At 40.5% G+C, this 22,046-nt stretch overlaps 1 protein-coding gene and 1 long non-coding RNA gene across 4 annotated transcripts; one reads left to right on the top strand and one right to left on the bottom strand.

The window, feature by feature from the left end:
* Positions 1 to 832: 832 nt before the first annotated feature.
* Positions 833 to 4,068, bottom strand: LOC148376592 (uncharacterized). 2 transcript variants are annotated; one of them, XR_015852170.1, is made up of 4 exons: positions 3,744 to 4,068; positions 3,596 to 3,689; positions 3,438 to 3,529; positions 833 to 2,305 (listed from the first exon to the last, which is right to left on the bottom strand). It is a non-coding gene; the product is annotated as an uncharacterized LOC148376592 (long non-coding RNA). The 2 variants fall into 2 exon arrangements; XR_015852169.1 differs by having other exon boundaries at positions 3,441 to 3,529.
* Positions 2,774 to 21,709, top strand: nr2f6a (nuclear receptor subfamily 2, group F, member 6a). 2 transcript variants are annotated; one of them, XM_088348819.1, is made up of 6 exons: positions 2,774 to 3,318; positions 3,478 to 4,067; positions 7,640 to 7,734; positions 14,299 to 14,630; positions 17,165 to 17,411; positions 20,928 to 21,709. In XM_088348819.1, the coding sequence occupies exons 2-6, from the start codon at positions 3,799 to 3,801 to the stop codon at positions 21,197 to 21,199; spliced, it is 1,215 nt and encodes a 404-aa protein (XP_088204945.1). In that variant the 5' UTR covers positions 2,774 to 3,318; positions 3,478 to 3,798; the 3' UTR covers positions 21,200 to 21,709. The 2 variants fall into 2 exon arrangements, with proteins under 2 accessions (XP_088204945.1, XP_088204937.1); XM_088348811.1 differs by having other exon boundaries at positions 2,775 to 3,318; positions 14,296 to 14,630.
* The last annotated feature ends 337 nt before the right edge of the window (positions 21,710 to 22,046 follow it).

Here is a 22,046-nt window from a genome sequence, read left to right as displayed (position 1 = left end):
ATTTCTCCCTCATGCCATGAGGCTCTTTAACTCCACCCGGGGGAGTAAAAGCCCACATTAACCCCAAACCCACATTTGCATATTAGCCTATTTTTATTAGTGTGTATTTTTCGTAACAGTATTTAAATACTCTTTATTAACATGTTATATTGGGTATTTTTGTATTCTATAGCTTTTGATTTATTATTTTATTTTTCAAAACAAGGATCCTGCTGGAAGTGAGAATTTCCCTACAGGGATGAATAAAGTATCTATCGATCTATACATCAAATAGCATCATTTTGGTGGTATGATTTGTTTTAGCCACTAGCATCACCTCAACTACCAACCAATGCTAGCATTGCGGATATTCTGTAGCTGCATTAATGCCGAATGTTATACTATGCACAATTTGCATTATTTAAATAAAATCATGTCCAAAAAGTACACACAAAAACGTGAAAATTTGTATGAAATGTGCTAATTAGTTCAATATAAAACAAAACCCTTTTTAAAAGCATTGCTGTAATATTAAGATGGTAATTTTGTTTGGGGAAAAAAAAGTGAAAATGCTGGTCTCTTAGTGATCCCAAGAGCCAAGAAGAGATCTGCCTGTACAAGAGCGTTCTCCATTCCAGGCCCGGTGTTTTGGAAAGCTCTTCCGCCTGAGATTCGATCTGCAACCTCAGTGGGAATGTTGAAATCTAAGCTTAAAACGCACTGCTTTTCTATAGCATATGAATAACCTATATTTTATGTTGACAATATCTGTGTATTATTTGCCTTCATGTAGGTTGTAGATCAGGTGATGGTGTCATAATAGTCTGTGGTTTGCAATAATCTGTGCATTAAGGGCTATACAAATAAACATGATTTGACTAATAGAAATTAACCATCTTTTATAAATATTCCACATTTGGATAAGAAAATGTATTGACATTTCAATTTTTTTGAACTCTGATTTATCAAGTATCTCTTGTAGTTAAGTGCATAGAATGGTTTGTTTGTGTTTAATAGAAATAAACCATATTATATAAACATATGGATAAGGACGTTTATTGACCTTCCAAATAGATTGAAAATTATGATTTATCAAGTATCCCTAGTGGCATAGGATGTAGGGCTCTCCCCGCCACAACCCAAGATCAATTCACATTGCAATGTTATGGCGGCATGGAGGTCCAGAGTTCAAATCTAGCTACTGCAGCCTCCCCGCACAGAGTAGGCATGTTCTTCTACTTCATTTTTTTATCTCAAGCTTCATTTTCATGATTATCATGTTTTAGTTTATTTCTTTAGCATCACTGAAAGTCTTTGGACTTGTAGCTAAATAATACAATACAAAAATATACAGTATTCTATAGCACCAACTCAAAGTATTTACCAAGCAAACAATATTCTGACCTACAAAAGGTAAAGGCATTGTGGGAGGGAGTTCACCTAATGGCATATCTGCATCTTCACAATGCCATGACGTAAACCAATGACAGACGAGAATCTTATAACGTTGACCAATAGCAGACTAGCATCTTAGATGAATGAGGCACTTGGTCATTTTTACAAATGCCGCAGTTTGACTTCTGTATGTTTTTGGGGGAGCAAAACAAACTGTCGATGTCGTATGGTGGGGAAAATGCCCTAACAAGAGGCTGAAAAAAAACATCTCATTAACCTAGGGTATGCAGTATTTGAAGCACAACGGGGGCATTTTCTTCTTTTTATTCTGCAAAGATATACTATACTTCTGAAAATGAACTTCTTCCTGGGTTTCATAAAATACATTTGTATCATCCACATGAGCACCAAACCGCCCCCTAGAGGCAGGCTTGATCATGGCTACCCCAAACCAGAAGTGACAAGCAGGCAAACAGTGGCCTCATTAAGGGGACTCCCATTTACATTAACAAACACTCTCCTCCCCCAACACAACCCTCTGATGACCTATTAGCCACACAAAGACGGGGACAATGCTTGTGTGAGACACATTGTGGTCTCCAGGGGGTACGCTTGGTTTTGCTTTGGGAATGTGTATGCTTGCGTGTTGAGAGAGGGGGACGGGATGACTTTAAAACCTTTATTCACATCATGTAGATAGCCCCACAGGTTTCACATCATCCATCTTCCCCAATGCTTTCATGTGTCTATACCCGTGACGGCACCCCCCCTCTGCACGCACACATTTACAAGGAGATTCATTACTTATCTCTTATCCACGGTTGTTCCGGGTGCACTCCTCTTCTTTATCTGCGTTTGACCTCCGGCTTTCTACCGCGGCGAGGGCGCAGAGTCTTTTTGACCTTTCGCTGCATGCTCCTCTGCTAAGCCCCTGCATGGTGAGCAATGACCATAAAACCAATTTAATTCACGGGGCAATGAGGTGTCCAGACAGGCTGGGGAATTTACATGACATTGACAAACAAAGTTCATATTTTGACCATTAGGCTGACAGTGAAAAGCTTTCTGTGAGAGAAAAGGTCAGCGTGTCTGTAATTTGCAGCAGGGAGATATCTGGTTATTGAATGTTTTCTTGTGTATGGCCTTGGGGTCATGCTCTTTGCATCCCAGCAGAGATCCTTCACATTCTTCCTGTGTGTGCTGCCCCACTGCAGCCCACTCTTTTTGCTCTTTGACTCCAATGGCCATATAAGGCAAGCAACACCATGGCAACCACTGGGCTTGAATAGTAGTGTCAAATCCCTCAGAACACACACACACACATATATAGACCTACCCTTCCCCCTCTGCACACACTCCACCTCCCTCCCTGTGCCTCTCTCACTTGCTTTATCGCAAATAGGCAAGAGAAACACACACACAGAGACCTAAAGCAAGAGGAGCAGGGAGCAAAATGCAAACGTAGACAAGACGATCAGAGTTGTACGTCGCCTCGGATTTTCTCCCGAATGCAAACCGGACGTGTGGACGAGACAGGGAGAGTAAGCGCACCCATGCTTTCCTCCCCCACCACTTGCCACAGGGGAAGGCACGCACACACATAGATGAAAAGCAGCAGCCAGGCTGCACGTCATTAGTTCTTGGTGGCCAAGCACCAACAAAAGGTTCGAGAACCTCCGAGCACGGCGAAGGCTTCTGCAGAGAAGGGAAAGGAAAGCACAAGGACAGCGCTTCCTTGCGGCCAGTGTGTCTTCTGGAGGTCGACTTGACAGTCCAGACACGTTTTTTCCCCTTGAAGAAAAGCCCACCACCAGAGGAGCAAATGACGTGGAATGGCTCCACTTTGTGGGTCATGATGGTGCCGCTTAGAGGATTACAGCAGGGTAGGAAATCTGCACTTGCTTTCGGGATAGAGGACGGAAATATCTAGGGGAGGATTTGAAGGTAAGCATTGAATGATTCATATAGAGGGGGCAGGGAAGAGGGGATTTAAGGTTAAATATTTGTGTGTGTGGCACTCAAGCCTTATTTCGGCCATGTTTGTGTCTCTGCTTTGTATTTACCACCTCATGTAGTTAAAATAGGTTTCTCATTTCTTCCCAGCCACATGTTCATGAAGAAGACTCTGGCTTGAGTCCCCGCGGTTGGAATAAGCCTACAGGGTGAAAAGGAGAACACGCTGACGTTTGGAAGCTAAAAATTGAAAAGTTACGCCACTCACTGTTTCCAGGTCATAGTGCAGTAGGAGGAGGCTGCTCTTGTTTTTTCCTACTAAACAACCTCCCTCCTCCGGTCCCCCTTTTCTCATTACGGCCCTAAAAAGAAAAACATTGACGTTTTCTGTCGTCCTAAGCGGATATTCATGTTACCTTGACGACTAGTGGCCGTGGCCTGCCCTTCCTCGGTGGTTTCGGTATCCAAGCGATGGCCATGGTGAGTGGGGGCTGGGGAGATCCCAATGGCGGGACCAACGGCCTCGGGGAAAAGGGCTACCTAAAGCGGGAGGATGAGGACGGCTCCCCACAAGCGGGAGGAAGCGACATGGAGGCCGGAGAGGACGACAAAGCCTGCGTGTTGGACTGCGTGGTGTGCGGGGACAAGTCGAGTGGGAAACATTATGGCGTGTTCACCTGCGAGGGCTGTAAAAGCTTTTTCAAGAGAAGTGTCCGACGTAACCTGAGCTACACGTGCAGGTAAGTGAGGGGGCATGATGGGAAATGTGTGCTGTCGACATTTTGTAGTTCTGTTGTCAGTTAAGCTAACTTGTGAAATCACATCCGTCTTTTCACTGTATTATTGTGTTTAGGTGAAAATACGCCACGTCCTACTTAACTAAATAAGCACATCGACCTTGGGTGTAATAACTTCTTATAAGTGTTTTTGTGTAGCTTTGTTAATCAATACAAACCGTTGCAACAAAATGCCGACATCTTTGTAGTTCTATTGTCAGTTCAGCCAACTCACGTTTAAAATAATTGTGTTTTTCTCTATATAGGCGAAAATGTGTTGAATACATCGTGCCCTACATAAGTAAATAAGACCATCTATCTTAAAATCTAGACTTTTTAAAAGTGACTCCTTAGTTTGTGTGCTACCTGGCTATCTGCCGACATCATTGTAGTCCTGTTGTCGGCCAACGAGCGAAATCACGTTAGCATAACGATATTTTTTCATAGCAGGTGAAAATATGTCAAACATGTTTCCTCCCACATTTGTAAATAAGCACAATATTTAGATCAACATGTTACAAAAAAACTCCTTATTGACCCTTTGCACACACGTGACCTAACCACGTGTCGACACCATGACGGACGGTAGCAAACCCTAGTAAACAATAGATGAGGCCAGTAAGCGGTAGACAACAACAAAAACAGCTATACTATTCAACACAATTAGCAATGATTAGTTAAGCCAAAATAGTGCGGCTCAGCTTGTCGAAAAGCAGAAAAGGGGTTATTTAGAGAAACTGGGGATAGCTATCTACCCAGCCATACAGCCTTCATTCTGACATATTCACACATCCAAGCAAATCGTCCAGTCTTCAGTCCACATGATCTGTACCACTCTATCGTAAAGGGAGTAACCCCAAACTACAGTTCTTATATAAAACTCTATAAAAGTCTGGATACTTATTAGCTCTTCATAGCTGGTATGCGTTGCTGTGCTTTGTTTTGCTGACAAATGCACCCCCTGCATGAAACGTCCTTCTGTTACTTTCTATCTACATTTTTGGGGAATGTAATAGAGCAGTAAAGGACAGGGCATTTGGACCTTGAATAGAAATCCCCTTTGAACACGTTGAAAACACTTACTTTGACATTTTATCTCCCGAGGTTCGTCTCCGGTTTTGTTCGTTGATATTTTGTCAGTGGATTTCTGCGTAATAAGCTTTATGGTAAAGCACATAACTTTTTTAATACATGTGATGTTCGGAAGAATACTGTTTTGAATCCCTGGTAATCACAATAAAAGCAGCTTGTTACATAGTACGAAATGGCAATGTTAAGCTACTGACATAGCTAGTTAGCACTGGCTTACTTATTATATTGAGTGTTTTTAACGTGACTCATACCTACTTAAGATAAGATTGCTCGGAACTTTGTAAAAATTGTTTTCTGCAAATCCTGGAGTATTTAATGGCTGCCAGGGTTGTGCCTCTGAACAACACCAGTCCCTCTGTTTGACCGATAAACATTTCCGTCGTCATCAAAAAGGATCAAATTCCAAATCGGGCTTAGAGGTTTGTAAATCATTACGGTAAAAAGTGGTAGTTTTATATATTTATTTAGTGGTTATATGTATTTGTTTCGATTTGACGATTCAACTCCCATGCACTCATGCGCCTCTTGCCGTCCGTCATGGCTCTCTTTCTTCAATAGAAGGCAATGTGACGTCACATGCAAAGGGTTTATAAATATTTTATGTTGTTTTGCAAAGTAATAAAAACATATTTGGAGTGAAATATGTTAGCTTGTTAGGCAAACCGTTGCTAGCAAGCAAAAGGAGCAGAAATGACCAAATAAGCATTATCTTCAATCAAAATGAAAACAAATTACAAAATGGAGTAAAAGTACTCTAAGTACTACAAAAACAAACTACATTTTCCCCATTAGCAGAACATTTAGAGAATTTCTATAATTACGGTTGTTTTCCTATTTTGATTGTTCCTTTATCTTATTTTTCATATTGAATAATCAATGATCTCGCTAGAGAAGTAACGTAAAAATTTCCTGCCAAAGGGGTAATTTCAATTATCAATTTTTGCAGCGTTTAAACATAATACTACTGCTGGTACTGTAATAATATTCCATATTTGGTAATCAATGCTGTGACTAGCAAGTTTTGTTCTATATGAGAGGGATGAGCACCACCAGGCTGTACTTGCCCAAGACACACCACAGGAAATGGTGCCCCTGGACCCTAGTGATTAAGCAATCCAAATACGATTAAGTTGTAGTAAAACACCTTTCCATTTTCATCCATCCATCGATTATCTGCAACGCTTATCCTCAGTAGGGTCACGGGGGTGCTGGAGCCCATCGCAGCTATCTTCGGGCAGGGGACACCCTGAACTTGTTGCCAGCCAATCGCATGGCACCAAGAGACAGACAACCATTCGCTCACTCATTCACATCTAGGGAAAATTTGGACTAGCCAATTAACCTGACATACATGTTTTTGGAACGTGGGAGAAAAACCGGAGTGCCCAGAGGAAACACACGCAAGCACAGGGAGAACATGCAAACTCCAAACAGGAGGTTTGATCTCATGACCTCAGAACTGTGCTGCACACGCACTAACCACTGCGCCGCCTTGCTGCCCCCTTTCCATTTTATGCAGATTATATTTCCCCAATTTAATTGTTTTGTTTTGGTATGTTTTGTTTCCCTTAAGTGTGAAAAGTATTGGCAGCATTCACAAGTACTCACTACTTTTACGAAATAATGAAATGAAATGATCTGCATTTATATAGCGCTTTTCAAGTCAATGACTTCCCAAAGCGCTTTACAATGTGCTCCACATTTCCCAATAGCGGCATTGCAGCCATGTAAGGCGCTAACCTGCTTATTGGGGGTATTAGGGGCTCAGTGTCTTACCCAAGGACACTTCGACATGTAACAAGGACGAGCCGGGATTCGAACTGGGATCCCTTGATCCCAAGACGAGCGCTCTACCTCCTGAGCTACTTGCGACTGTTACCTTCTAAAAAAACAGTTGAATTTGAATCTGAAATAGAGGTGTAAAAAGAAATTTAGTAATCTCAGAATATTCAACTATTAATTCAATCACATATTTGGTGTACCTAACTTCAAAATATTGTACTTGGTGACGCCATCTTCTGGCTGAAATCAAAATTGCAGCCTCTGTTAAGCTGCTTGTTGTGCTTAGACAAACTCTTTATTGTATTGTTACTGTATTTGAAACGGTCCTTTTCTTACTCTCACCATTTTCACCCTAAAATAAAAGAAAACTGCAAGCACACGCGTGAAATCACTCTCCCTTCCCCCTATTCTCCAGCCTAATACGCTCTGTAGCCGGAACACCGATTACAAAAGTAAGATAAAAGCAGATTTTTTCATAAAGGCTCTTTGAACTCATTTAGGCATTGTTAACATACTTAATAAAGAAAATATGTAATTTTAAACCTTTTAATGACACCGCAAACTACGCACCCCACCTTTAATAATCACCTGGATGCATTTTTGAATTTCAAACAAAATTTTATCCGTCAGAAGCCTCACCAATGACTATTTTATGTTTGCAGGTCTAATAGAGAATGTCAGATTGACCAGCACCACCGCAACCAATGCCAATACTGCCGCCTCAAAAAGTGTTTCCGAGTGGGCATGCGCAAAGAAGGTAACTCTTTTTTTTACTTTTTTTCATCGCTTTATATGTTCTCTACATTCAAAATTGGAACGCAGGTCTGGATTCACTCCTGTTTTTAGTCACTGTAGCGAAAGTACAGGTAACCCCTACATGTTTCCACTCGTGCAATAGTGGATTGCAGCATTTCCTGCGGTGTGTCTTGGCGCCCATCTACTCGGATGAACCTTTTGCTAAAACGACAAAGTTTGGTAGCCTTAAGCCAGTGCTTGAGGCTCAACATCAGTGTTCCCTCTAAGCTGCGCGCGTGCGCAATTGCGCACTGCTCACACATTCTCAGCGCACAAGAAAATCTAGCCTGCGCACAAAAATGAGGGCTCAAAATTACTAATTAAGAAGCGACTTAAGTCAAAGTTACAGTGCATGAAGGTAAAAATACACGGGTTCCCCCGACGTTGTGTCCTAAATGCGGTGTTTTGAAGTCGAGTCGAAGTAGAACGAAGTTGAGTAAAGTTAGTAGAGTTTGTCGAGAACCGGCTTCTTCGGCTCGGCTCACTAAAAGGAACCGGCTCTTTCAGGTCCTAAACGGCTCTTCAGGTTGTTTTTGCTTCTTTAGACCCTATATGACCAAATATTATGTAAAATTATGCACAAAATGACTTAAAGGAAGGGGGGAATGGAACAAAAAAGAAAAAAATACCAAAATGAAAAAGTAGTGAAAAGCTGAGAAAAAAAGAGGGAAACATTTTGAAAAAAAGCCAGAAAAAAAGAAAAGAAAGAAATGTAGGAAAAAAGTAAATAGAGAACAAAAAGAAAAAAGTAACAGCTCGGAAAAAAACACAATTAGATTTTTTTTAAAGGAATTTTTTTAAAAAAAAGTAGGAAAAAAACACGGAAAAAAGAAGAAAAAGTTTGTTGCATTCAAATAATTTCCAATTATATCAAGTGAATCTTGTTGCCAACATTGTACTTCCACTAAAAAATGTGATTAAGTACAGTTCTGTATCTTACTAAATAAGCCCCCCAAAATGTTAATATTATGCGACAAAATATATCAGGAAATAAAAAGAAATGGATATCTTGTGTAAGAATTGTAAAAACAAATGACATTTGTAGGCCCTGCAACCTTTGCAATCGTACATGAGTCAATCCATTCAAAAGAGAAAAATAATTCTGCATTGCCGGAAACTCAGCAAAATGTAACGGACATGTTTGATAATGGATTAGTTGCCACACTTGGGATTGCTGTTGCTCACTGTTGTTTCAAGCGTTGCTCACCGACTTTGCGTGAACGCTCAGACCCGTAAGGAAAATTACAGGGAACATTGCTCAACATACCCTCCAACACTGGAATTCACTCATGTGGTGACACTCGAGACACTGGTTATGTTTGCATACAGACAATAATCCGATTGGAAATGGACTATTGCCAGTATTCCTGTTATGTTAAGCCATCTAAACACACACAGAAATCCAAGTAAGGTTATTCTTTTCATTTTTCTGATCACTCGTTCATTTATATGCAGTATTGCTCGTGCGCATGTGCAATTTCCCACATCTTGGGATATCATTCAGTGTTCATTTTACCTGTGAAAAATGATGGGTCCCGGGGACTGGCATGCTCAAAAATCGATGGGTCCCAACAGAGATCTATGGCTCCCCAAAATTAAGTGTTATCGAGGTTGAAATTGTAAATCGGTGACAAATATATAATAAAAATCTATATATTCATTCAGTTTTAATCATCAAATTATTAATTCATTTTCCGCATCAAATTATTGTTGGTAATATACCGATTTAAGGGATAACCACAAACCTGTCTTTTTCATTTTCTCTTTTTATACTTCCTTTTTTTCTTAACTTCTTTATACAACATCATAATTCGTAATATAATGCATTAAAGCAAGTGAGCCGTTTGAGAGCCGGCTCTCTTGAATGAGTTGAGCCGAAAAGGCCGCTTCTCTAAAAAGAGACGGACTTTTCACCACACAACTCGAGATCGGGCCGCAGACGAAAACTCGAACCGCGAGACCAAAACAACATCTGCCGGATCTGCCTGACGAAAAGTTTGGAGTGCGGTAAATCTTTGTTTTACAAAAATGTCATCGAGTAATAATGACAATTTTGTGTCAAAAAAGTTGCTTCCCGGGGACGCACGTTGATTTGAGACTATGTGTCCCCAGCAAAGATGATGCGTCTAGGACGCAGGGACACGGGCAAACGAGAACACTGATCATTATGCGGTATAGCACAAAATCGAACCATACACGCAAACTGGTTTGCTAAAAGAAGACTCCAATTATTATTATTATTATTATTACTATTACTAATTCCCCTGGAAATTTTCAGTTTTAATTTCTGCCTCCTGGTGAAAATACCACTTCTTTATCCATACATGTATCAGTGTCTGAAATAACGTCTGCCCGGACGCCCGGGGCGTGCATCTTTTACGTCGGGCGTAAGTCTTACACAACGTCTCTGCCCGGGTGGCCGACATCTTTTTCAAGAAAGAAATGAAAAAATCTTTCGTTTGTATTCTTTAAAAACATTTTCAAATCAAACGTCCGCTTTATTCCGATTTCAAAATCTTCGTTCGGCTTGGAAATTTCGGAATTTCGGTTCATTTGCAATTTGCATACTCTGCAGCCAATCAGAAGCCCGCATCGAATAACTTAGTCCTTCCGGACTTTCCCGAGCCTTATAAGGTTGTGCATTTAAATATAATTTTACAAAGTAGACGCACACAGAATCAAGCCAAAACCTCAGCCCCAGAAGAAAGATTCAAAAGAAGCTAACACAATTGATGACGCTACAAAACGTAAACGTACATTAAAGCAGATGACGCAACGTAAACATTGCATGAATGAAGATGAGTAAATGCAGGTACATACTGATGGCAGATGGAAAACAGCGATGTCATATCCATGCAATGAATGTTATTTGTAGATAAATGATAAACTTAATTTTAAAGTGTTGTTCTGTTATATATTCTGATTATCAGTCCTTAATACTTTGCAACAACAAGTTTTTTAGCGATGAGTCGTCTTATTGTGTTTCAAGTTGGGAAAATTGGGCAGGAACTTTATGGCTGGGCAGGCAACTTTTTAGAGTTGTTGTAAGACTAAATAAAACTAATTTATTTTACGTGTGAATTTATGATTGAGGTTTTTTTTCTAAGTATAGCATGCATTTGAAAAAAAATAATGTTATAGAAATTGGTCACCAAAAGCAAGATTTTATCGGTTATGGGTATTAGTAGAAAAAAAACAGTGTCCCTACAAATAACCCTCCCCAGGACAGTACAGAAAATCAGATCTCAGAGTGAACCACATGTTGTGTGTGGTTTACCTTCCACAGAATAGAAAACATCATAAAACAAGATAATGGGACACAGAATTGCTCCCTGTGGAGAAATGTCCTTTCCCTGGGTGCGTCTACCGGCAGGTCAAGGTTCATGGGCGGCCACAGAGCGGCACTTCTTTGAGCCTGATAGCGATTGAGCTTTTGTGCTTTGCGGGTGTAATATAATTTTCTTGATAACCTTTATCTAGCAGCGAAGAAAGGAGAATACTGTAACAGTGTTCATCTTACCTGTGAAAAGGGATGGGTCCCGGGGACTCGCATGCTCAAAAATCTATGGGTCCCAACAGAGTTCCATGGGTCCCCAAAATTTAGTGTTATCGGGGTTGAAATTGTAAATCGGTGACAAATATACAATATAAATCTATATATTGATTCAGTTTTAATCATCACAGTTAATTGGTAATACAAAGCAGTTATCACTTCAGATTTTTTAGTTCAGAAAAATATTGTACATTATACACAATAATATTGCTGAAATACTAGTCTATATATTCATGCAGTTTTAATCACTTCAGATTTTTCAGTTCATATATTCTTCGTGGTTTGCAGTCCAGCCACAGTTGTAATGCCTTCTCAAGGTCCAATTGCAATTTTTCACTTCATAATATTGTACTTTATACAAAATACTGAAAATACTGCCATCCACTTAACTATCTTTAGCAGTGAAAGCATGGCCAAGTGTTCTTTTTGATGTCGTATCCGTTCATACTTGCCTCTCTCTTCCTGCAGCAACGGAATTTCCATAGCTAATTTGTGGTTTTCATTGCCGTTGTGCCGATCCAATGTGCTTTTCTGAAAGTTCATATTGCCAAATGATTCATGCAATCCAGTTTTTTTGTCACGCTGGGTGCACGCATCACAGAACATGTAGCCTCCATTATCATCCTCCTCATAGCGTAACCAGGAATATAAATGAGTCCATTTTGGCAGAAAAGTCTTTTTCTTGCTAGGAGTATTCTTTTGTTTATCTTTCGTCGAATCGTTCGCTTCAAAACACGTGTTTTCCTTGCCATCACAGTCTTCTGAAGAATTTCTCCGCCGTTTTTTCGTGCCGGAATTATTGCCGTTGTTATCACTTTCTGTATTATTTTTCGACTTACTGAAGAAATTACCAATTTTTTGTTGATTTGCACCTAATACCAACTGTTTTTTACGGAGGCATACTTTTCTTTCACTCGACAACCACCAAAACAATGATGAAGCAACGAGATCTCGTTTGCCGAGATCGGCGCGAGACCAAAACAACAATGGCGAATCTGCCTGACGAAAAGTTTGGAATGCGGTAAATCTTTGTAAAAAAAAAAAAAAAAGTAATCGGGTAATAATGACAATTTGGTGTCAAAAAAGTTGCGTCCCGGGGACGCACGTTGATTTGACACAATGCGTCCCCAGCAAAAATGATGCGTCTAGGACGCGGGGACGCGGGCAAACGAGAACACTGCTGTAATCCCTAGCCACTTTTTGCTTCATAACCGCTTCAAAATTGTTTTAAATATTTCACAAAAATGCAAGCTTCTCTGCCTGTGCGATTTTTTTTCCGGTTAGGGCTGCAGAGTGTTCCATTGTAGTCTGTCTTAAATGAACTGCACTGTGTGGTCGCAAACCATTATCCCCTGGTCGACTATCGTTTATTTTCTCTGCTCCTTCTGTCTAAAACGAACAGCACCTGTGCAGCCACAATCCGTTATCCAAAATCCCATATTGCTGCAAGTGGGTACCAGCAAAAGGCACTTTAATCCAGATGTGTGCCATTCTGCCCCGCCTAAAATAAAATGCACAGTTGTGTCTGCAGTCCATTATCTCCAGTCGACTGTTGCTGAGAACAGGGGCCGGGCAGAGTCAAGTTATGTTTATTTGTATAGGCCTAAATAACAAGGAATCTCAAAGGACTGCACAGATCACATAATATTGCAAACTACAGATTATTATTACTCCATTCCCTGCTCTAAAGCTTACATGCGGGAAAGGAAAACTCAAAAGCCATTTTTTTTCGGTTCAGGCCACCAAATCATGCCACCTTTAATGAACTGTAATGTTTGGCCGCCCATCTCCAGTCGACTATTGCTGAGTGCGTAGGCTGAGTTTTTTTTCTGCCTTAAATAAACAGCACTTCATGCAGCCGCAAACCATTGATGAGATGCACGGTTGTGGCTGCGATTCCATTATCTTCGGTCAACTATTGCTGAGAGCAGGTGTTGGTAGAATGCATTTTTTGGTTTGGTTTGCTGAATTGTGTTGTTGTGGCCTGCCTAAATTGAACTGCTCTGATTTGACTGCAATCCATTATCCACAATGGAGTATTTCTGAAGGCAGGGGTTGAGAGCAGATTTCTGACATCAAATTTATGTCATGCATGACCGCTTTTTTCGTATGACTAAACAGCACCTGTGTAGTGCAATGCATTATTCCCAGTCGACGATTGCTGCAATTGGGGGGCTGGCAGAAAACACTTTTTTTCAAGGGGCAGCTCATTTTTATTTTGGTTTGTTCGGCTCAAGCTTTCCATTGTATCCCGCCCAAAGTAAACTGCATTGTTTTGGCTGTGATCCACTATCCCCAGTCGACTTTTGCTGAAAGCGGGGCCCCTGGGAGCAAATTAGCTTTATGCATGCGGCTCTTTTTCTCTCCCCGTTCTTTCTGCCTAAAATGAACAGCACCTGTACGGCAGTAATTCATTATTCCCGTTCAACTATTGCTGTGAGTAGGGACTGGCAGTATCGTTCTGGCCGGCCTAGAATGATATGCACGGTTGAGGTTGTGATCCATTATCTCCAGTCTTCTATTACTGAGAGAAGGTGCCGAGACAGCAAATTTGTGCCAAGCAGGGGGCTCTTTATTTTCTGTTCTTTCCGCCTAACTTAGAACAGCACCCGTGTGGCCGCCATTAGTTATCCCTGCTTGACTATTGCTGTGAGCAGAGGCTGGCAGGGCCCAAGTTAAAAATATGGAGTCTTTTTTTCCGATTTTCGCATACTGTGAGAGGTTTGGGTACCACAATAAAGGAAGGGTTACAGTACTCCGATTGATGAGGTCTTATTTGCATCTCAGGGAAAACGCCAGCGAACCGTCTCAACCCCTCCCGACTGTAATCTGACATACACCGCCCGTTGAACCCAGTTTTAATTTTTCCCCTCTTTTCTTCTCTTTCCTAAATCCTCCCCCACCCATTTCATATTCTCCCCCCTTCTCCTGTGTTGCCCATCCCCCTTTGCTCCCCCAACCAAACTACAGCAGTTCAACGCGGCCGCATTCCACCGCAGCCTAGCCTCAGCCCCACCCTCACACCCATAGGGGGCACCGGCGGCCTGGGAGGGGGAGAATTCTACAGCAACAACAACAACAACGGAGGGAGCGGCGGCCAGCCGGTTTCCGAGCTCATCTCGCAGCTTCTGAGAGCCGAGCCGTATCCCAGCAGCCGCTACAGCCACCAGTATAACCAGCAAGCCGGTCCGGATAATTCTATGGGCATCGATAACATCTGTGAACTCGCCGCCCGGCTTCTCTTCAGCACCGTGGAATGGGCCAGAAACATCCCTTACTTTCCTGAACTGCCAGTGTCGGATCAGGTTTGTGAAACTATCAACAAGTTCTGTTTTTTTCCCGCACCCTTTCATTATAGTGTTTATTTTAAAGGGACAGTTTGTATATAGAGCCCCATAGTGGTAAAAAAAACATATTAATGCTTAAAAAAATACATAAACTATCTATCATATCAACGTGCAATGTTTAAAAAAATACCCGTAGGTAGAAATAAGCATTTATTTTACATAACATGAGCCTCACCTAAAGGGAGCTGACATAATTGTCCGTATCTTGCTGCCAAAGCTACCCGAAAACCTCAGAAAAGAAGGCTGGAGGGAAAAATGAAAGGTAGACGGAGACTCCGCAGTTTGTATTCTTGTGCTCGTTTTCGGTTGCACTACAAAATACAGCTATAGGTCTCATGACACACATTTTTTAAAGTATTTTACTTGAAGTAGTGCTGAAAATAACTAGTAAAAAAATCTTCATTTTAAGTATTTTTTAGGGCATTTTATTACTTTTTCAATGGTTTTTAAGATAGTTTTATTTCTTATTTCTTATGCTGCAATATTTTTCAGTTTTTAGTTTTTTTTGAGTAAATTTAGTAGAATATCTAGCACTGCAGATAACTTAGCTCCTTGTAAATATTAACGTATTGTTTTAAACTTGCATTCGTAATAAAATAATACAAATAACAGTACCTAAAACAAGCCAAATGATCTGATTTGGCTGATAATTATACTCACTTTGATCGAATTTATTTCTTATTTGACGGTATTTTCATTACTTTTTAAAACTATCAGATAGATTTAGCTATTTTTTAAGTATTTTTTGTTACCTAGATGATTGTTTTTGTAATACTATAATTACAAAAACTATTAGAATAAACATGGTTATCCTATATAGAAAATGGCGGTTTATTTTTCCCCATTTAAAGTATTTATTTCTTTATTTCACATAAATAATTCTTACAATATTTAAGAACAAAAAGCTAAATAAGTCATGAACATGAAAATATTATTTTAATGTATATTTTTTAATGGACCTTTCCAATGTATTTGAGATAAAAAATTCACAACTGCGTCACAGAAGTTGTACGGAAATTTGGATTCCTTTGAATTATAATGCTTGGAGGTGGCCAAATATCTATTTTCTACACTAATTTCCGAAATAAATTCTTTAAAAACCAAACAATGTCATTTCCTAGTTTACCAACCACATTCTGTCTCTTGTGGTTGAGGTTTACCCATGTTGACAGTTTCAGGCCTCTCTAAGCTTTTCAAGTAGGTGATCTTGCACAATCAGTGGTTGACTTATTTGCCGAACCCCTTTTTTTGTACCTCGCCGATAACTGACATTATATATTCCCCCTCATCAGTCGGATAACTATGGGCCCAATATTCATCATGCATGCATGGTTATTTACATTCAGCAAAGCCACCAGGGCCACTCCTCTTCAACAAGTAGGCTGGGATAGTCTTCCCTAATGAGGACAAGCAGTATTGGATTGAAAATCAATACATGGGATGAGAAAACTGCTTTGTGATTGAGTGGCAACTAGTCTGTCTTTTGCCTGATGTCAACTGGATTAGGGTCGAATGTGCTGCAATCTGGAACAGGCTTAAATAAAGTGAAAACAACAACCAGGACACTAGAATTTTATTTTATTTCGGCATTTTTTGCAGGGATTTTCTTAGACTGGTTTTGGTTTAAGATGGTTTATTAATTTTACTCAAATGAGACTTAAGAGTGGGAACACACCCTCTGTTTTTTTTCCCGTATCCAAACTTTTCCGGCCACGCCCAGAATGCTAATAAATACAAAGGCCACTTTATTCATATTTATTATTTAGCTGTAGTTTTGTTTTGTTTGTAAACAGGTCAACGTAACCCATTTCTTTAGGTTAGTTTTTTTTAACTAAAGTATCAAATTTGCATCTTTAAATATATTTACAAATCATGCACTGTTTATAAAGTATATATATATTTTTAGGAGCAACCATCATTAACAGAAAAATGACACACCCAAAAATGATTTCTTAACCATTAGCAGAAATAAAAATGCTATTTTTATTTTAAGTTGCATTGCTTTATGTTTTTATTTTAAATTTCGTATATTATCCATACAAATTACTAAATAATCTAATGTAGAAAATTTTAGATAGTGTTTTCGGAAATTATTTTCTACCAACATTACAAGAAAGAAATCTGCCATCCCTTACAATACACAAGTAGGACTTTTATTATTTTATTAAGAAAAAAAAAACTAATTTATATTGAATGTAGAAGAGACGCAGTAATGAGATACATAAAAAAAATTAAAACACTTAACCCATCAGCAGAAAGTGTACCTGAGTTTTAAGTATGAATTGGAATATCATTGGATTCAAAAACAAAATCATACTAAAAATTCTAAAATATCTTTTGATATACGTCTTATATTACGGTGAAAATAAACAGGTTACATTGTCGTATAATTAAAAAAGAAAATCATAGTAGAAGGGTAATTTCATGCTATTTTTTTAAATATAAAAATAAACAGGGAAACTTTTCTGATTTCTACCTTAACACAACCCTAGGTGGCGTTGTTGAGGCTGAGCTGGAGCGAGCTGTTCATCCTTAACGCGGCCCAGTCGGCCTTGCCGCTCCACATGGCGCCCTTGCTGGCCGCCGCCGGCTTCCACTCCTCGCCCATGTCGGCGGAACGCGTGGTCTCCTTCATGGACCAGGTCAGGGTGTTCCAGGACCAAGTGGACAAGCTGACCCGGCTGCAGGTGGACTCGGCCGAGTACAGCTGCCTCAAGGCCATCGCCCTCTTCTCGCCAGGTGACAGCCCTGACAAAAGATGATGGATGGATGGATGAATGGGTGGGCGGGTTGAATGGATGAATGGATACATAGATGGATGAACTGCTGGGTAGATTAGATGGATGGATGAACTGGTGGATGGATTGATGAACATTCATGATTATACAACGGATGGATGAACTGTTGGGTAAATTAGACGGATGGATGTACAGTAAGTGTGGATGGATTGATGGATGGATGGACATTCATGATGGATTTATTGACAAATGGCTGAACGTATGGGTAGGTCAAACGATAGATATTGTTGGAATTTCTTGTTAAATCAACACACTTCAATTAATCATCTGACTCCAATTTGTGACTTTTCCCAATCACCACTCATCCAAACAATTTGCGCGCTCTTTTCTGCATAGAAAGTTCTCAGAAGCCGGCATTTCACTCACGAGTGGATTTATTTCTAACACACAAATCACAACATCTTTGCACGCTTCTTCTTCCAAATAAACGACTCTTCTCCTTCTTCCGAGTTGCTCAGCAAAGCATCTCCTCCGCCACTTGGTTGGCTCCCATTGGTCTCCCGTTCCCGGAAAAATGGCGCGTCGACTCCGCCTCGGCCCCCAAACAGCTGGTCACCTCCCACTGCCTGAGAGCTGCCCCACGTGATTTAATCCACAAAACTTTTGCACAAAACACAGAGTCCAACAGACAAAACCCAAATTCAAACTTCCATATTCCTTTATTACTGTGGATGGCTGGATGGATGGATGGATGGATGGACAGGCAGGTGGGTAGATTATTCATTAGATAGCTAGATGAACTGGCGGGTACATTAGACGGATGAAAGGATGGATGGACGGACGGCTGTATGGATGAAAGGGCGGATAGATTATATGATGGATAGATGGATAGATGGACAATTGGATGAACTAGTACGTACATTAGACGGATGAAAGGATCGATGGACGGACGGCTGTATGGATGAAAGGGCGGATAGATTATACGATGGATAGATGGATGGATGGATGGATGGACAATTGGATGAACTAGTGTGTACAATAGACGGATGAAAGGATGGATGGACGGACGGCTGTATGGATGAAAGGGCGGATAGATTATACGATGGATGGATGGATAGATGGACAATTGGATGAACTAGTACGTACATTAGACGGATGAAAGGATCGATGCACGGACGGCTGTATGGATGAAAGGGCGGATAGATTATACGATGGATAGATGGATGGATGGATGGATGGACAATTGGATGAACTAGTGTGTACAATAGACGGATGAAAGGATGGATGGACGGACGGCTGTATGGATGAAAGGGCGGATAGATTATACGATGGATGGATGGACAATTGGATGAACTAGTGTGTAGATTAGACAGATAGATGGAAGGATGAAGAGATGGATGCAAGGACGGCTGAATGAATGAAAGGGCGAGTAGATTACACAATGGAGGGATAGAAGGACTGATGGACGATTGGATGAACTAGTGTGTAGATTAGACGGATGGAGAGATGGATGGATTGACTGATATCCGAACATATGGGTAGATCATACGATGGATGCTTGGTTGGTTGAATGGATGGATGTACAGGTGGGTGGGTAGATCATACGATGGATGGATGGTGGCTAGATGGGATGAATAGATGGATGGTTGGATGAACGGGCAGGTATATCATATGATAAATGGATGGCTGGATGAATGGGCAGGTATATTAGACAATGGATGGATGGACGAATGAGTCACTAGATCATACACTGGATAGATGTACGGGTGACTAGATTAGACGATGGATGGATGAACGAGTCTCTAGATCATATGACAAATGTCTAAACGAGTGGGTAGACTAATGATGGATGAATAAATGAATGCCTGGGTAGATGACACAATGGAGGGATCGAATATTTCGTGAGTATATTTGATGAAAGGGTGGCTAAATCATACAATGGATAGATAAACAGGCGTGAAGAGACAATAGATGGTTGAAAGTATAGAAGGATTGGTTGGATGAACGAGTGAGTAGATGATATGATGAATGGATGAACGGGCTGGGAGATTATATTACAGTGGTACCTTTGTTTGCATATTTAATTTGTTCTGGGAGTAGCTTCTTAGCCTTAAGACTTTGTAAGTAGAGACGCATTTTAAATGTAAATGTGCTAATCCGTTCCAAGCCCCACAAAAGTAAACCATGATATTTTTTAAATAAATCATAAAAGAGCATCAGAACATGAAACAAATACATATTAAATTTAGATTACCGCACAATAAACAAACGACGAGAGGCACATAATGTAAAAAAAAACCCTGAAGTTTAAAGGAAATAATTACAATTTCTATTTACGTTTTTCCCTCGCGTTTATTGAAAAACTGATCCAATGACGTCCGCTTTTGTCGGCTTTTGACAATCGATGGGAAATGCACGAGGCAGATTTAGCGCGACTAAACACTTTTTCCAGATTATTCCTTTCCAGAAATTTCCAGACTTTTGCTAAAATGTCTTTCTCCCCGCTATCTTGCCGGAACCCCTCCTTCTTGTCGTCTCTGAACTGTGACGGTGACATGGAGGGTATGCTGGGAGCACAAATACACACTGGATAGCCAGTCTGTTCACTTACGGGAAACTCTGGGAGCGGCTAATAGAAGCGTACTGTAACAAGCAATCTTCATAGCTATAGGCAATATTTTCCTTGAGGTACTTCATAACCTGAAACCTTTGTATTAAAGGATTTTATACGATTGACTACAAGTTACGTTATGTATTCAGTTTTATTCAGTTTAATGCAATAAAGATATTCACTGACTGTGCTTTAGTTTAATGTACCATAAAAGGTCAGGGCAGGCTGTGTGGAAGATGATGTGTCTAGGACATTTTTGATAACGGTATTCGTGGATTTGCTGACACAGAATGAACCAGACATCAAGGCGCTGTGGTGTGGGATTGTTGAGCGCAAACAACTGCTTGGCACGCCCATGGGAGGAGCTGAGACGCCATCTTGAGGGGAGAAGTTAACCAATAAGAGAAAGCTTAAGTTGGCTGCAGACACATAGCAAATAGGCTTTGTTTGTTGAAATGTATAAATGATCCTGTGCAACTTGGGTGGGGGCCGTCTCCTGTTGGTACACTTAGTTCTGCTGTTAGGAATAATAAACATCCGCCCCCGTGTCGAAATGTCGGCCTTCCTGGTCATTTCTCTCTCAAAAAACGAGCGTGCATAATTGTTGGATGAATGTAGGACGTGTTTGGTTAATGGAGTCAGATAACTAATTCGAACAATTTGGTAAAACGGTACATTTTGATATTAAATCCCAATAGTATGTAGAGACATTCGTAAGTGGAGGTACCATTATATTGATAGATGGATGGCCGAACGGGCAGCTGAATTATACAATAGATATATGAACAGGCGTGTAGATCATACGATTGAGGAGTGGAAATGGTGTTGCGTGCCAACCACTTATCATACCTTCATCCTAAAATTTGAGCATCTCCTTATTAAGTTTCTCTTCTGTCCCTCCATCAGACGCTTGCGGTCTAACAGACGCGGTTCACGTGGAGTCCCTGCAGGAGAAGGCTCAAGTGGCGCTCACAGAGTACGAGAGGATGCAGTACCCGAACCAACCTCAGCGCTTCGGACGACTTCTCCTCCGACTCCCGGCTCTCCGTGCCGTCCCCGCCAGCCTCATCTCCCAACTCTTTTTCATGCGCCTGGTGGGGAAGACGCCCATCGAGACGCTCATCCGAGACATGCAGCTCTCCGGAAGCTCCATCAGCTGGCCCTACGTTCCCATGTGATACCTGAGAGTCCGCCCTGAGAACATGACACTCAGACAGACGCATTCTGGGATTCGCCAATGGGAGACTTGGACAAATTTTGGGTGGGAAGAAAAATGAAGTAAAACCAAGGAAAAGTCACCAAAGTTCATCCTCGGATCGACGCACAAAAAGAAAAATAGATTCTTCTAATCTGCTTGGACGTTTGCTGGTTATTGGTTTGCTATATTTCCCAGCGATTTCAAGAGACCGATACCTCATTTTACATCAGGATGCTTTCATCTGATATTTAACATGAAAGAAAAACTACAAAAAAACTGTGTAAATTTTCCTCACCGGAAACCGCCTTCTGACTAGGGAGACTATTAGGGCTGGTACAAGCATCTTCAGCATTCAACTTTTCGTTTTTTAAATATTTGGACTGCACGTCTGGGTCACTTTCTGTCGAGAAGAAAATATCATTGTAGCAATTAGCTTAAAAAGTTCTGCGGAAATGGTTGAAATCAAGTATCTGTTAGCTTTGGCTAATGCTATGCTAATCGAACAATCCGATGTTAATATTTGGTCAGGGATAAAATACCCATCACATATTCATTCAAAACTATAACCATTTTATTTTAGCACTTAGCTAATGCTTAATATTATCCAGGTTGAAAATTAAGACAAGCTAGCTATGCAATTTTTTTGTTTTCAAACCACACGCCCTGAAGCTTTAAGCTAGCAGGACAACATTTCCCATGATTATTAGACATGAAAACAGGAAACCAAATGAACAAAAACAAACTTGCTAGCGATTAAATGTAGATGAAAGGAAAATACTTACCTGAATTTTAAAGTTGATTCGGAATCTATTTCACATTAAATTTTT

This window comes from Urocampus carinirostris, chromosome 1 (assembly GCF_059441175.1).
Source record: "Urocampus carinirostris isolate Australia breed hairy pipefish chromosome 1, RoL_Ucar_1.0, whole genome shotgun sequence".
NCBI lineage: Eukaryota > Metazoa > Chordata > Actinopteri > Syngnathiformes > Syngnathidae > Urocampus > Urocampus carinirostris.
Note: the sequence above shows the minus strand (reverse complement) of the source record. Positions and strands in the feature narration are given on the sequence as shown.

Coding starts and splice junctions, on each gene's coding strand:
- nr2f6a (XM_088348811.1), top strand. CDS start 3,799: ATGGCCATGGTGAGTGGGGGCTGGGGAGATCCCAATGGCGGGACCAAC. Junction 4,068..7,639: donor AACCTGAGCTACACGTGCAG/GTAAGTGAGGGG, acceptor TTATGTTTGCAG/GTCTAATAGAGAATGTCAGA. Junction 17,412..20,927: donor CATCGCCCTCTTCTCGCCAG/GTGACAGCCCTG, acceptor TCCCTCCATCAG/ACGCTTGCGGTCTAACAGAC.